General features: G+C 39.3%; 1 protein-coding gene across 1 annotated transcript in view; it reads left to right on the top strand.

Moving 5' to 3' along the window:
* Dnah3 (dynein heavy chain 3, axonemal) overlaps window positions 1-17,007 on the top strand; it is a 912,075-nt gene that overhangs the window by 858,145 nt on the left and 36,923 nt on the right. Inside the window, exon 65 of the mRNA XM_068228454.1 lies at window positions 14,962-15,170. Coding sequence (XP_068084555.1) covers window positions 14,962-15,170 — 209 coding nt within the window. The remainder of the gene's footprint in view (window positions 1-14,961; window positions 15,171-17,007) is intronic.

Raw genomic sequence — 17,007 nt, 5'->3', positions numbered from 1 at the left:
ATTCAATAGGAGTAGGCTATCAGCCAACAGTGGGTTTCACACTCTTCCTACTTAATCATCATCATTATCATCATTATCATTATCATCATTATCATCATCATCACACCCAGATGCGCAGATCACCCATGGGCATCAAATAGGAAGACCTATATTCAATCAATCAATCAATCAATCAATCAATCAATCAATTGGTCAATTGATCAATCAATCAGTCCATCAATCATTCAATCAATCAGTCCATCAGTTATCAATTTCCGTGTCCAACTTCAGCCAGGTTGGAATGTTATTGGAATACCAATATAGTTGGTCCGTTATTGGACATTATAAATTTTCCGGCTAACTCATTCCTGGTTGCCAGCATTTCGCCCCAGTGTGCTAAGTTGGGCTCATCAGTTGGTAAACAGCACACCTACCAAGATGCTTGGCTAGTGCATATCGTGGAGGCCACTATGTAAGCTACTTGGAGCCACTGGCAGTGCCAATACACTATGAGAGACTTTGTCTCATTATCAAAAATTGATGCCTGCCTGGCAATCAGATGATATAGGTGTAGATTCCCATAGGGAACCTGAAATACTTTTTCTGAATGAGTAAATTTATAATACCAGTATAGCTGGTCCGTTATTGGACATTATAAATTTTCCAACTAAATCATTCCTGGTTGCCAGCGTTTCACCCCATTGTGCTAAGTTGGGCTCATAAGTTGGTTAAATAGCACACCTACCAAGACACATGGCTAGTGCATACCATGGAGGCCACTACGTAAGCTACTTGGAGCCATAGGCAGTGCCAGTGCAGACTTTGTCTCATTATAAAAATTTGATGCCTGCCTGGCAATCAGATGATATAGATGTAGATTCCCATAGGGAAATATTTGTCCCGAATGTGGTATGGTCCAATGAATCTCAGTTCCAGTTGCATCGAGCTGACGGGTGCATGAGAGTGTGGCATATGCCCCATGAAGCTATGGATCCTGCGTGTCAACAAAGTTGTGTCCATGCGGAAAGTGGCTCAGTTCTGGCGTGAGCAGCATTCTGATGGATGCAATTAGGCTCCATTGTCCAGCTGCAGGGAACTCGGACAGGTCCACGTCATGTGAACATTCTTTCAGACTATCTGCATCCCTTCCTGGCCCTAGAGTACCCTGGTGGAGATGCCATGTTTCAATAGGACAATAGTATGCAAGTGGTTGGAGGAGCACTCCAGTGAAGTTATGACCATGAACCGTCCGTCCAGATCCCCCGATCTTAATCCAGTCGAGCATTTATGGGATGCTGCCGATGCTGGTGTACGCTCCATTAACCCTGCACCAACTACACAAGACCAATTGTGGGTAGCAGTGCAAGATGCTTGGGTCCAGATCCCTCCTGAACAATTCCAACTCCTTGTAGAGTCGATGCCTTGCCATATTGCTGCTGTTTTCAGGGCTTGTGGAGGAGCGACTCGTTATTAACTCACTCATTGTTTTCCCATGACTTTTGGTCATGCAGTGTAAGTAATTGTTCATGAGACTGGAAGTAAGGGGCCAGCAATTACTTACTCTTGAAAGAGAATATTCCAATTGCAAATGATCTACAATATTCATGCCTCCTATGGTGAGGTTATAGAATGTAAATCCTTCAGGTTTATGGTCCTCACCTGAATCTTGATCAATAGTGGTATTGCTGTGCATTGCTGATAACATGAAGATATTCTTGTCTTTTTTGCTACATACAAGATCACGAGGCAATTGTTTGTCAGTTTTCATCCATAGGAAAATATATTACTCTTTACAGGCCTGTCCTTGATTGACAGAAACTCTGGCAGAATTTCTCTCTTATTCTTCCATAAAGTACCTACAAGTGTCAGTCACTGATAAACATATAGATCATTGGCAAGAGGTACAAATGTGAAATAAATATCCAGAGTTATATTTCTCCCGGTACTGTCGGTGAGTTTCATCATTCTCATAACTGCACTTCTTGCATAGTTTTGTAAATCGTGCAGCCCATTTAGCTCTTTGCCTGGGTATATTTCAAACTTTACCATATAAAATATTCTGGCATCACAGAGTGCATATATTTTTATGCCATACTTTGCAGGTTTTTTTACAGATATATACCCTTAGTTTTCATCTTCTTTGGAATGCTAGAGGTATTTCATCAGTTGTACAGTACATGTTTGGACTGTAATTGCCTCATCAGAATTTTACAACCGGGCGAGTTGGCCGTGCGCGTAAAGGCGCGCGGCTGTGAGCTTGCATCCGGGAGATAGTAGGTTCGAATCCCACTATCGGCAGCCCTGAAAATGGTTTTCCGTGGTTTCCCATTTTCACACTAGGCAAATGCTGGGGCTGTACCTTAATTAAGGCCACGGCCGCTTCCTTCCAACTCCTAGGCCTTTCCTATCCCATCGTCGCCATAAGACCTATCTGTGTCGGTGCGACGTAAAGCCCGTAGCAAAAAAAAAAAAAAAAAAAAAAAAAAAAAAGAATTTTACAAACTCTTTTACTATCTCCCTTGCAGCAGCCAAATTATCGTATTATTTCCTCTCTGAATTCACACCCTTTTGTCATCAAACCTAATGGCCTGTAGGTTAGTATGAAAGTGCCTTTTTCTCATGCACGGCGTGAAAACATCAGGTGCAGTCCCATCGTGACGCAGAGCTCATCTGTGTTTAGGTGTTGTGCTTTCTTCAATCCAGCAAGGTACAATATGCCCAGGATTGTAGACATTTCTTCGAAGTTAGTTTTCAGACAGCCTCTTGTGTTCCTGGAATATGCATTAGCAATTTCATGTAATTGTAGATTTATGTACTCAACAATATGTGGAACTATTATCGCTCTCAAACCGATTTTATTTCGGTGTAAAGAAATATCACACGAGATATGTTCACTCCTTTACATAAAACCACTTTATTGTTGCTATGTCTATTCCTTAATAACACACAGTTATACATAATTATTAGGGACCTGAAAAATTAGCATCTATTTGTTTCAAAATTAGCATCTATTTTTTCCAAAATTAGCATCTATTTTTCCAAAATTAGCATCTATTTACGAAGTTAAAATAATCGCATTGTATTACTATTAAGTTTAACGATTCCAAGTTTATGAAGTGCAATATTGTCCTTGGTTCACACACAATACAAATTCATTGTTCAAACGAAAGCATTGTCAGTACTTCAGCATTGCTTTTTTTTTAAATTGCACTGTCTGTCTGTAACCACTGTGTTCTAATGAGACAACACGCACTCGCTATCTACATTGTTCGTAGGGGTCTACAATAACTCAAGACAGTATTTAGGGAATATGCTGAACTTTGTCTGAACTGCAGTTAATGCAAGCATGACATCACATTTTTCACTTTCTTTCATCTGGCTATTGCATGTTTCAGAGAACAGTAACGAGACCAGATATCATTTCGTGAGAGATCTGTTACTCCAAACAATTTCTTAAGCTCATCTAATTTATCGGTGTCATTCAAAATTATATTGTTTGGATACAAAGCTTGAGAAATTGACACAAAATGCTTTTGGTTGGGGTCTTCAGCTTTCAATGTGGCTAGCTTGCACTGTGAAGAATGTTCGATTATGTATACAGAAACCACAGTGACACAATCTACAAAATTTCTAATGTTTCTACATGTATCTGGATAATAAATCATTACAGTAAGTTTCCAGAGACCTCCATATGTATCACAATGATAGTGGATTGTACCCAATGTACGAATATTACAGAGCTTTCTACAGTTTACCACTACACAGATTTTGAGGTTAGACGTATTCACAATATGTATTTGAGGTTATACAAATGTAGAATGCATATTTACAGGGTACAGTCATACTTAGCATTTAATGAAAGATAATTAAAATATATTAAACATAATTGAAGGTTTTACACAAGTTAGGTTATGTGTGGGATGGTGTACATACGAAGAAAAGAAAAGCTTCCAAGAATCCAATTGTTTTCACTTTTTTGCCAATCCTTTCATGCCTGATAACTGTGTCATACTATTCTGACTAGCATTCTTAGTTCGGGGTGGTTTATGCTGGCACCAGTCTGTCAAATTGTCTTTTCCATGATAGATGTTGCAGTTTATCCAAATTGGCTCTAAGGTAACTGCATCTTCAGGTTCACTGTCATCTGATTGTTCAGTTGCTGTGTCAGAATCTTCATGTTCAGTTGGGGCATCTGAATCAGAAATGCTGTTGCCAACTGAATAATTGCCCTTGGCATCTTCTTTTAGCCACGTTAATATAAGATCTTCAGTGTAACTCTGTGATACAAGAAAGAAGAGCATTGCTGTATTACTGCTTATTGTCACCATCAGGGGTGTACCCAGAGGAATATTTGGGGTAGATATCCCTACCAATTGTCTGATTTGTCATCCCCCCTTTCCCTGTGCGTGGTCCTGGAGCAAGCTGCTGCATAAAAAGTTTATACCTACAATCAATCTTCAATGATATTTATTTAGGCTGTGGGAGATTCCCTATCAGTTGTTTACCTAGTTATGTCTTAAATTATTCCAATCTCTAATTCCTCTTCCTACAAATTAATATTTGCCCCAATTTGTCATCTTGAATTCCAACTTTATCTTCATACTATGACCTTCTCTACCTTTAAAATCTCCACTCAAGCTTATTCATCTACTAATGTCACTCCATGCCACCTCTTCACTGACAGCTCAGAACATCCTGCTTAGTCAAGCAGTTCATCTCTTTAACCCCAAGTCTTCCCAGCCCAAAGTGTGCAATATTTTAGTAGCACTACTCTTTTGTCAGAAATCACCCAGAACAAATCATACTGCTTTCCTTCTGCTATCAAGTAATCCTGGTGTGGGTCACATACACTGGAACACAACACTCTAATTGAGGTCTTACCAGAGACTTGTACACTCTCTTGTCATCCTTATTCAAACCCCTGAATACTATCATAACCTTATTAAGAGTTCTGTAACCTTTATTTACAATCTCGTTTATGTGGTTTCCCAAATGTAGATCTTTCCTTATAACCTGTAAGTACTTACAGTGATTCCTGTAAGGTACATTCACCCCATTAATTCAGTAAATGAAACTTTTCCTCTTGACAAAAATTACAACCTGACTTTTCATCCCATTTACCATCATACCATTGTTGTCCGTCTCACAACTATTTTGAGATCTTTATACAGTAGCTCACAATCCTCTATCCTCTGTACAGTATAACATCATCTGCAAAAAACCTCATCTGTGATTCTAGTTCTGTACTCATATCATTCAGATACATAAGAAAACATAAAGGTCTAATAATACTGCCCTGTGGTACCTCCTTGTTAATTGTTACAGGATCAAATAATGCTTCACTGCTTCACTTGCTGAGTTCTATTTTCTAGAAATTTAGTCACCCCTTCAAGTCTAGTCCATTAGTCTTCATTTTTTCAACAGTCTTCCATGATCTGTCATATCAAAAGCCTTGGATAGGTCAATAGCAATATAGTCCATGTGACCTCCTGCATCTAAAAAATCTGCTATATCTTGCTGAACTCCCACAAGTTGAGCCTCGCTCGAATAACCTTTCCGAAACTTGAACCGTCTTCTGTCAAACAAGTTATTAATTTTGCAAACTTGTCTATGATCAATACAATGCTTTCCCAGAGTTTACATGCAACACATGTCAAGCTGACTGACCTGTAATTATACATTTTTGTTTATCACCCTTTCCATTGTATACTGGGGCTAATATAAGAATTCTCCATTCGTTTGGTATAGCACCTTCTTGAGCACAGTAATCAAATAGATATTTCAGGTATGACACTATATTCCAACTCATTACTTTTAGTACATTCCTCTGAAATCTTATCAATCCCAGCTGCTTTTCTAGCTCTCAACTTTAGTATCTGTTTGCAAATATTTTCATTATCACAGGTAAACTTCAGTACTTTGCCATTATTAGTAACCTCCTCTTCCTGTACATTATTATTTTATCCAACTATCTTTACATACTGCTGACTTAATACTTCTGCCTTCTGTAAATCCTCACATATACACTCCCCTTGTGCATTAATGATCTCTGGAATGTCTTTCCTGGAACCTGTTTCTCCTTTCAATTTTTCACTAAAATTCATATGACTGCCAATTATGTTTGCCATCATGTTATTATTAGCTGACTCTGTACCACTTGATAACATTATACATCATTATTTTCATTTCCCCTTGTCCAGCTCCTGCCAGGTCGGGGTGTTGATGGCACTTCTCCACTGCAGCCTCTCCTTCCACCACTCCCCTTCAGTAATTGTATTCCAGTCCAGTCTTCTTTTTCTTATACTGTTCTTGATAGAATCTATCCATTTTGCTCTGCGCCTCCTTCTTGCCCTCTTTCCTTGTATCTTAGCCTCTAACACTTGTTTTGGTATCCTTCTCTCCTCCATCCTCATAACATGTCTCATGGTAAACATAGGGTCTATCATTGACTTGCCCTATTGAAATTCATAGTGCTCTCCTTCTAAATTTATTTCCACCCTTCCCTTCATCCTTCTATTATTCTCTCCAATATTTTGGCTACTTGTGACAATGGTGTAATTCCTCGATAATTGTCACATTTCTTCCTGTTACCTTTCTTAAATACTATTATTACACAAAGCCTATCTCCATAGCATAACTGTTAAAGTTATTAGCTGCCATCCTCGGAGTCCCGGGTTCGATTCCCGCTACTGCCAGAAATTTAAGAATGGTAGGAGGGCTGGTATGTGGTTCTGCACCACCTCAGTATGAGGACATGAGTTTTTTGCCCGGCTCCATGGCTAAATGGTTAGCGTGCTAGCCTTTGGTCCAGAGGATCCCGGGTTTGATTCCCGGCCGGGTTGGAGATTTTAACCTTAAATGGTTCATTTCCTTGGGTCAGGGACTGGGTGTTTGTGCTGTAACTCCCTGTAACTCACACACCACACATAACACTATCCTTCACCACAATAATACGCAGTTACTTACACATGGCAGATGCCGCCCAACATCATCGGAGGGTCTGCCGTACAAGGGCTGCACCCGGTTAGAAATAGCCACATGAAATTATTATTGCACATTCACACCGATCATCAGATACTTGCTTTTTCCTCCATATACACCTTAGCAGCCTATGTAAAAAATGTAGACCAATAGGTCCTGCTGCCTTTACCATTTCCACACATATTTCATCCATCCCTGCTGCTTTCCTGGTTTTCATTTGTTTAACAGTCATTTCCACCTCTGCCATGGCAGTATCACTCTCCATTTCTGGATCATCCTCATTTACTACTACACTCTCTTCTGCATCATTTCTCACATTCAGGAGTTTATCAAAATAGTCTTTCCACCTATTCTTTTTCTCCTCTGGGTCTGTTATTACATTTCCATTCCCCTCCTTTGCTTTTTTGTGTAGATTTTTTCTCTTATTTTTTATCAACCTATACAACATCCTTTTTCCACCATTTACATCCTTTTCCAACTCTTGTGTGAATCTCTCCCAACATTTTTTCTTTTCCTCATTTACCACTTTTTTACACTTACTTTTAATTTCCTGATACTTATTCTTACTTCTTATTTCCTATCTCTATTCCATTCTGGTCATGCTTTCTTCTTCTGTTTAACAATCTGCTTCAGCTTTTCATTTCATCAACGTGTCTCCTTTCCCTTCACTCTCGTCGAAGTTCTTCCACAAATCTTCTCTGCACAGCTTACAAATGTGTTTTTAAATTTGGTCCATTCTTCTTCTACACTTTCTATTTCTAATTTAGGAATGTGCTGCTTTAATTCCTCCTGAGTTCTTTTATCTTTTAATTTCCATACTTTTATTTTCTTTTGTCTTATTTCTTTTACTCTCACAGTTTTGCTACCACTACTCCACGGTGTATACCGAGGGCTACAAAGGCTATTGGTGAAGACCAAACCTCAATTGAGAATGATGGAAGTCTAAAGCACATAATAATGTAAGCATTTGACACATTGTTCCATTTACAAAACTTGAAACCAGTGAGAAAAAACGCCGCACGTATTTCTGAGAGCAAGGCATCGGAAACTGATATCGCAACCCAGACTCTTGTTCACCTCCCCTCTATTTGACCCTCACGGCTTGCTGCTATATACCGGATAGGAGCGGGGATCGGGGCGGATAGGTGTGCTAGGCTTTGGTCTGTCAGATCGCCACTGCTATCAACCATGCGTTACTCATAGTATGTACTTCCTCACCTCATACTTCTGACTTAATCATATAGATAACAGAGTGCTGTTATTTCATGCCGTTTACTTCTACAGCCTTCTAGGAAAACACTGCAGGGATACTGTTATAGGAGTAATATAGTTTTCTCTTATAGGTAGATCTGCTAAAATGGAATGCAATCTTTCATGTTCTCTTTTGTTGGTTGGAATCGAACTCGTGATTATGGGTCGGACAGCACCACTGATCTCCGGAGGAAGTTAATTAACCTGTGAATGATGGGTACAATAGCTGTAAAATTCAACATTTGTATTTAATAATAATAATTCATTCATTCATTCATTATCATTATAGACTGTTATGCCTTTCCACGTTCAGTCTGCAAGCCTCTGTGAATTTACTAAATGTCGCCACAATCCTTGATTTGCAACTAGTGTTGTGGCCTCATTTAGTTCTATACCTCTTATCTTTAAATCATTAAAAACCGAGTCTAACCATCGTCGTTTTGGTCTACCTCTACTTCTCTTACCCTCCATAGCAGAGTCCATTATTCTCCTAGGTAACCTATCCTCCTCCATTCGCCTCACATGACCCCACCACCGAAGCCGGTTTATGCGTACAGCTTCATCCATCGAGTTCATTCCTAAATTAGCCTTTATCTCCTCATTCTGAGTACCCTTCTGCCATTGTTCCCACCTGTTTGTACCAGCAATAATTCTTGCTACTTTGATGTCTGTTACTTCTAACTTATGAATAAGATATCGTGAGTCCACCCAGCTTTTGCTCCCGTAAAGCAAAGTTGGTCTGAAAACAGACCGATGTAAAGATAGTTTCGTCTGGGAGCTCACTTTCTTCTTACAGAATACTGTTGATCGCAATTGCGAGCTCACTGCTTTAGCTTTACGACACCTTGATTCAATCTCACTTATTATATTACCATCCTGGGAGAACGCACAACCTAAATACTTGAAATTATCGACCTGTTCTAGCTTTGTATCACCAATCTGACATTCGATTCTGTTGAATTTCTTACCTACTGACATCGATTTAGTCTGCGAGAGGCTAAATTTCACACCATACTCATTGCACCTACTTTCAAGTTCCAAGATATTAGACTGCAGGCTTTCGGCACAATCTGCCATTAAGACCAAGTTGTCAGCATAGGCCAGACTGCTTACTACATTTCCACCTAACTGAATCCCTCCCTGCCATTTTATACCTTTCAGCAGATGATCCATGTAAACTACGAACAGCAAAGGTCTAACCCCTGTAAGTACCCTGAACCAAGAACTCATTCTACCATCAATTCTCACTGGAGCCCAATTGTCAATGCAACCTTACCAAGAGTACACAAAACAACACAATGCAAATGCACAAACATCAAAATGAAAACAAACACAATATTTACCGTAAGGGCAGTAGCAGTAGCAGTAGCGTGGAGGGCAAAAACATGAAGAAAAAAGGCCAGGGTCTTACATTAACGTTGACAGGTTGCCAGGTCAAAGCTACTAACTACCAAATTAAAGACATATAGAAATAGGGGTGAAATATTTAATTTAAATTAAAACTGAAAATAATAATAATTACACTCAAACAAATGTACCACGCCTTAAAGGCAGGTATCTTCATAATGTAAATCATTTCTAATATGATCACTAAATATTAAATAAGTTAGGTGCAAATAAATTGGGTCGACCCAAATAATAATAATAATAATAATAATGATGATGATGATGATGATGATGATGATGATGATGATGATGATGATGATGAAAAGCGCAAACTTGTCAGGAGGTATAATTCTTAAATATTAACCTTGAAATGTATAATCTAAAGGCTTATGTACCTCTTACACACCCAGTGCAGTCAAAACAGAATCTCACCAAATCATACTTGTTTACCAAATACTGAAGTAATCAGTTTAAAGGTGTACTCCCCCTAAAATCCCAAAATCATGACACCGGTACTTGGGAGAGACATCGCAAATCTAAATAAATCCCAAACAGATGAACAGACCAAAATAAGGTTGTTAAACCACATATATAAAAGTGAGGCACAAAAATGTCAAATATTAACACATTAGGTCAGCACACAACAGAACATAATGGGTAACAATCGACAAAAGATAAGAGGGACGTCACTATCTATCGCCCAGCACCACTATCAAGATTGTGAGATAAGAGAGGCAGTAACTAGTTCACAACAATAGACTAATTGCTTAACTGACAATGAACTTTACGCCGGCAAACAAAATTTAATTGCAAATAATTACCCTAATATAAGATTATGTGACAACTAGGAGAACATATCATAGAAACAACATGAACAAAATGTATTATCTTAATCTATCCTAAAATTAATATCTGCCGATAAAATGATTAATTCAATGTATAAAACACAAGTACCTTAAATATGCCCACAATAATGAAATTAAATAAATTCCAGTTACTTGGATATTCGTTTTAACAGTTAATAATTCCTTGGTTTTAAAATAATTTTCCTCAGCTATAGTCCTTTACAAGGAAGAATTGTTATATGTCCAAATATCATGAAACAATGTCAGTGTGCACTTCAATATTGGATACCTTATGACAAGCAGTAATCCGCTCACTAAATAATATATTTGTGGCACACTTCACTAACACAATTCACATGATGAGGCTTCAAGTTCTGTTAAATGTAGAATTTAATATACACAAAGCGATGTCAGGATGGAGATAGACAATGTCGATCTGTAATCGTCAGCTAAATGCAGATATAAAAGTTGACTACTTACAAATGCAGTTCCTAGGCGACCTGCTAATTCTCAGTTCACTTACATTCACACTCATAACCCAATATATGGTTAACAGAGCAAACAGCAATCTGTAGGTAAACCCTTTTTAACACCTAGGTGATTCCGGGATCAAGGACTTGTCCAATGACAAGTTCTATCATCTTAACGGTCTTCTTCACGATATGGGAAACGTCCGCCATGGTGAAGCTCGGCTCAAGGACTGACAGCGGCGAGCACACTCACCCGAAGAAGCAAGAGCTATGCGCATGCGCGCACAATCAATTTTCTTATTGAACGAATGGGAAGATCGTAGCTCAGCGCCACAAGGCAACTTGCAGAAAAAAAATTTACATTGTCGATCGCACCAATCAACTGTAATTTCAAACAATGGGTGATAATATTAAGTAACGTCTCGATACACAAGTAGACATGCCAAATAAATAAATATATAAATACTCGTAGATGTTTTCATGTTGCAATTCCTTTATGCCAAATAAATATTAGTTCCCATTTTCACGTCACAGTCAACATAAATGCCTTTGATTGCTTTTAATACTCTACCTTTAATTCCATAGTCCCCCAGTATGGCGAGCATCTTTTCCCTTGGTACCCTGTCATTAGCTTTCTCTAGATCTACGAAACATAAACACAACTGCCTATTCCTCTCGTAGCATTTTTCAATTACCTGGCGCATACTGAAAATCTGATTATGACAGCCTCTCTGTGGTCTGAAACCACACTGGTTTTCATCCAACTTCCTCTCAACAACTGATCACACCCTCCCTTCCAAGATGCCAGTGAATACTTTGCCTGGTATACTAATCAGTGAGATACCTCGATAGTTGTTGCAATCCTTCCTGTTCCCTTGCTTATAGATAGATGCAATTACTACGTTTGCCCAATCTGAAGGTACCTTACCAACACTCCGTGCTAATTTTACTGTTCTATGAAGCCATTTCATCCCTGCCTTCCCACTATACTTCACCATTTCAGGTCTAATTTCATCTATTCCTGCTGCTTTATGAAAGAAAAGTTTATTTACCATCCTTTCCACTTCCTCAAGCGTAATTTCACCAATATCATTTTCCTCCTTCCCATGAGCTTGGCTGTTCTCAACACCACCAGGATGATTTCCTTTTACATTGAGAAGATGTTCAAAATATTCCCTCCACCTCTCCAGTGATTCCCTGGGATCTATTATGAGTTCACTTGAATTACTCAAAACACTGTTCATTTACTTTTTCCCTCCCTTCCTAAGATTCTTTATTATTGTCCAGAAAGGTTTCCCTGCTGCTTGACCTAGCCTTTCCAGGTTGTTACCAAAATCTTCCCATGACTTCTTTTTGGATTCAACAACTATTTGTTTCGCTCTGTTTCTTTCATCTACATACAAATCCCTGTCTGCCTCGGCCCTTGTTTGGAGCCATATCTGATAAGCTTTCTTTTTATGTTTACAAGCTGCTCTCTCTTCATCATTCCACCAAGATGTTCGCCTTTTCCCATCTTTACACACAGTTGTTCCTAGGCATTCCCTTCTTGTTTCTACTACAGCATCCCTGTATGCCACCCATTCACTTTCTATATCCTGAACCTGCTTACTGTCTACTGTTCGAAACTTCTCACTAATCATATCCATGTACTTCTGTCAAATTTTCTCGTCCTGGAGATTTTCTACCCATATTTGTTTGCAGACAGATTTCACTTTCTCTACCCTAGGCCTAGAGATACTTAGATCACTACAGATCAGATAGTGGTCTGTATCATCGAAAAATCCCTGGAAAACTTGTACATTCCTAACAGATTTCCTGAATTCGAAGTCTGTTAAGATATAGTCTATTATGGATCTGTACCCCTAGCCTCCCATGTATAGCGGTGAATAGCCTTATGTTTGAAGAATGTATTCGTAACAGCTAAACCCATACTAGCACAGAAGTCCGCAAATGCTTCCCATTCCCATTAGCTTCCATATCTTCTCCACATTTACCAATCACCCTTTCGTATCCTTCAGTTCTATTCCCAACTCTCGCATTGAAATCGCCCATTAGCACTATTCTATCCTTGCTGTTGACCCTGACCACGATGTTACTCAATGCTTCATAAAACTTGTCAACTTCATCCTCATCTGCACCCTCACATGGTGAATACACGGACACAATTCTAGTCCTAATTCCTTCAAATGACAAATCTTCCCACATCATTCGCTAATTTACATGCCTAACAGAAACTATGTTGCATGCAATTGTATTCCTGATAAAGAACCCTACCCCAGACTCTGCCCTTCCCTTAGTAACACCCGTCAAGTACACTTTATAATCTCCTATCTCTTCCTCGTTATCTCCCCTTACCCGAATATCACTTACTCCTAGCACATTCAGATGCATCCTCTTTGCTGACTCTGCCAGTTCTACTTTCTTTCTTCCATAAGCCCCATTAATATTGATAGCTCCCCATGGAATTCCATTTCATTCGCCAAGTTGTTTCCAAGGAGTCCCTCGCCTGTCAAATGGGAGTGGGACTCCGTTACTCCCATAGGTCCGAGGCTTGCTTAAAATGTTCTGAGCTCGGTAAATTCATGAAGCAGGATGCTACCCTACTTCCACATAGTCCAAGTGAGGATCTCTCCTCCAACAGGTTATGGACCACCAGTGGATTGTATAGTCCTAGCCGCCTAAGCACAAGGAGGGCCACGACTCAGAATATGTCCGAGATGCCTACTCCCATTCCATAGCAACTGGTATCCCGACACTCAGGACCACTTACGAGGCCACTCAGCCGTTGCCCATGGTTCACGAACTAGGACGTGACTACAGTAACCCACAAGCAATAACAATAATAATAATAATAATGGTGCATGGCATCTGTATGGGGTTGGTGGTGTCCTAATGATGATAAAATGAATGGCAAAAACATCATAAAAACCCAGTCCCCAAGCCAGGGGAATTAACAATATGTGGGGGTTGATTCTGAAAATTGATCCATGGCCATCGGACCAAAAGCAAGCGTTCTGGCCATTTAGCCACAAAACCGGACTTTAATTTGCTAAACCTTAGGCTACCATCTCCACTGATCAGGAGTTGAGCATTGGCAGTAGCAGAGGCCAGGACTGTAGCTTATGAAGCAGCCTTCGCAAGACAACAGGCTTCTTCGTTGGCTATTGACTGCAGCTCAAAATGCTGAAGGCTTGACATTCACTAAACCAACCATCGAAAAGGGGTAACCTAAGTCCAGTGGTAGCCCATGTCTTGATCCCAGCATACGCCACTGCACTACTCTGTGGTCTCCAGCAAACGACTCACCTGGTTGTGCTGTTACATCCATTAACTGTTTAAATTTATTTTCTCAATCAAAAAATAATCAATAACCGTTTTTGTCCTTCTTTCACCCCGGCCATATCGAGTGATATCTATGTAGCCTCCGGTCGCATCATAATAATCGTTATGCAAGGATGGAAGCAACACATCATTTGAGCTAAAATTGTGTGGACTTGCCTACCACACACAACATGGATCAGAAGCTACATTCAACAGAACACAGCCATAAACACTTTATGATATAATCATAAGGAAAATCTAACTAGAAACAGATTGTAACACAGCGTAGTAGAGACTAACTTCAACTGACACCAGACTGTGATTGTTGCAGTGTAAACAGCGTGAGCAGAACCTGACGCCATCACTCCCATAGTAGATTTTATCTAACAAGACGTGCAGGTGTTTTGAAATATGCCTGTTGACAGCCTAATGACTTCCTGATGCATCTTCATGTGATAAAATACACTGACATAGAGGTCATAGAAAGCATATCTAATATGTCACTGTGGTGTTGGCATAAATACACCAGTTACTACTAGAAATATACCATTCTTTGATGTTTTCTAACTTCGCAAGTGATCAGGGTTAAAACCTCCCAGTTTTAGATTATAAATCCACTTATGATGCAACTTATGTTTAGCTTTAATGCTCTGTGGTATGAATTTAAAGATAGAGATGACATATTCTTGTCCTTATCTGTTGCTATCAATTGTTGCCTTATGTTTCAGGAAGTAGTTCGATTCAATAATTTAATTGAAGTGGTAAAGGACTCACTCGTCAATGTGCAGAAAGCTGTGAAAGGTTTGGTGCTCATGTCACTGGACTTGGAGGAGGTACACTACAGTCTTTTGGTTGGTAAAGTGCCCCAGCTATGGGCCGCCAAGTCCTACCCCTCTCTGAAACCCTTAGGAAGTTATGTAACCGATCTCATAGCAAGGTAAGTGAACAACACACTTGTATATGTGTATGAGATCATTATCTTAATAAAACATATTATAAAATTATTACATACATACATACGTACGTACGCATGCATACCCCATATCATTCCATCTTTAGCAATGGATCAGTGAACAAGGCTTCTTTTTCTTCACCAGTTCTGGTCTCTGAACCTCTCTCCCTCTTTGATGCTTTCCAAGGTGTGTCCTTGCTGTTCGTTGTCAGTTTTCACAGTGTCCTTATACCTTGATCTTGGTCTTGACTTGTGTCTTGTATGCCCTCTTGGTCTTTTGTTTCCGAGTTTTAGATCATACATTTGTTTCGGTAATCTTTTAGCATCCATGCGTCACATATGTCCATACCCTCTCAGAAGATGAGATGTTATTCTGTCTTGTAGTCTTACAACTTGAGCTTGCTTTTGGATTTCCTCATCATGGACTCTAACCCCTCCTTGTCTTACTGATCATGTTACGAACAAATCTCATATCTGCTGTCTGAATTCTGCTGATATCTTTACTTCTCATGGTCCATAGTTTGCAACCACATGTCAAGATTGGTATGTAATATGTTTCATATATGACTCTCTTACATTTTATTGGTATTTTTTTGTTCCAGACTAGGTCTTTAACTATTCTGTAGGGTCTGAATTCAGATCAAAAATTAGATGGATGGCTTTCCGGCGTTTCAAGTAATTTCCTCGCCTATAGAACCAGTATCAGAGATAACACTTCCAAGATATTTGAATTGATGAGTCTTCTGGAGCTGTTTCTCCTCCATTTCAAAGTGTGCCATTAGTTGTCCATAACTTTTCATGACCATAACCTCATTTTTTTCTTGTCTAAAGATGAGTCCATATTCTTTAGCAGCTTCTGTCCAGGTGTGTGTTTGTACTTGAAGGTCTTCTTTAGAGTGTCCCTACACACATGTGACATCAGCAAACAAGATAGTTTTCATTTTTTTGACTCCAATGGTTGGGTGTATTTTTTTCTGAATCTCATTCATCACAGTGATGAAAAGAGGAGACAAAACACCACCCTGTCTTAACCCAGATTTTATGTCAAAGGTTTCAGCCATTCTTACAGGTGTTTTGACTTTGCTGTGTGGTATCTTCACACAAAATCTTGATCCTGTATATCATGTCATCCTGTATTTTAATTTTCTTCAGTGTTTCCTACACCTTTTCTCTGTTCACAGCATCAAATGCTTTCTTGAAAATCAGAAAGGCTAACCACAAGTCTCAGTTGTATTTGTAGTATTTTTCCATTCATTGATACAGGGTAAATATTAAGTCAGTTATTAATCTCACCTTTCTGAATTTATACTGTTCAGATCAGATGTAAGGCTTTTCAGGCATTTGCTCTATTAACCAGCGTTTCGTCTTAGGTCTGACGCTAGACTCATCAGAGTGGGATGTGTCAGACCCTACCCACTGATGCTGGGGTGTATGCAGGTGAACTTATCAGAAGCCCATTATAAGAGGCACAGTCTGATAACTGCATACGGGAGATAAATCTCCACAAGGGAATTATTGCCCGCCTAGCAATTCCCTCCATGGGAACTTAGAATTTTCCATTCAGATAATTTGTGATAATTTGTTTACGTAAGTTAAAAGTCAATAGCATATGGTGATGTTGTGGTTCACTTTGATGCAGAAGTACGAGGTTGTCATTGAAGGTTAATGTACGATGTTTATATTGGACCTCTATGGACCATCTCATTTGATATGATAAGATTGTTGAGAATATGGGTTTGTTGACAAGCTGGTTGAAAAGGCAATGTGGCAGTAGAATGTAGCTAACGTGTTGAATGTTGGATCAGAAGTAAAATCTGTAAAA

This window comes from Anabrus simplex, chromosome 6 (assembly GCF_040414725.1).
Source record: "Anabrus simplex isolate iqAnaSimp1 chromosome 6, ASM4041472v1, whole genome shotgun sequence".
Lineage (NCBI taxonomy): Eukaryota > Metazoa > Arthropoda > Insecta > Orthoptera > Tettigoniidae > Anabrus > Anabrus simplex.
The sequence above is the reverse complement of the archived record's forward strand: the minus strand, read 5'-3'. Positions and strand labels throughout refer to the sequence as shown.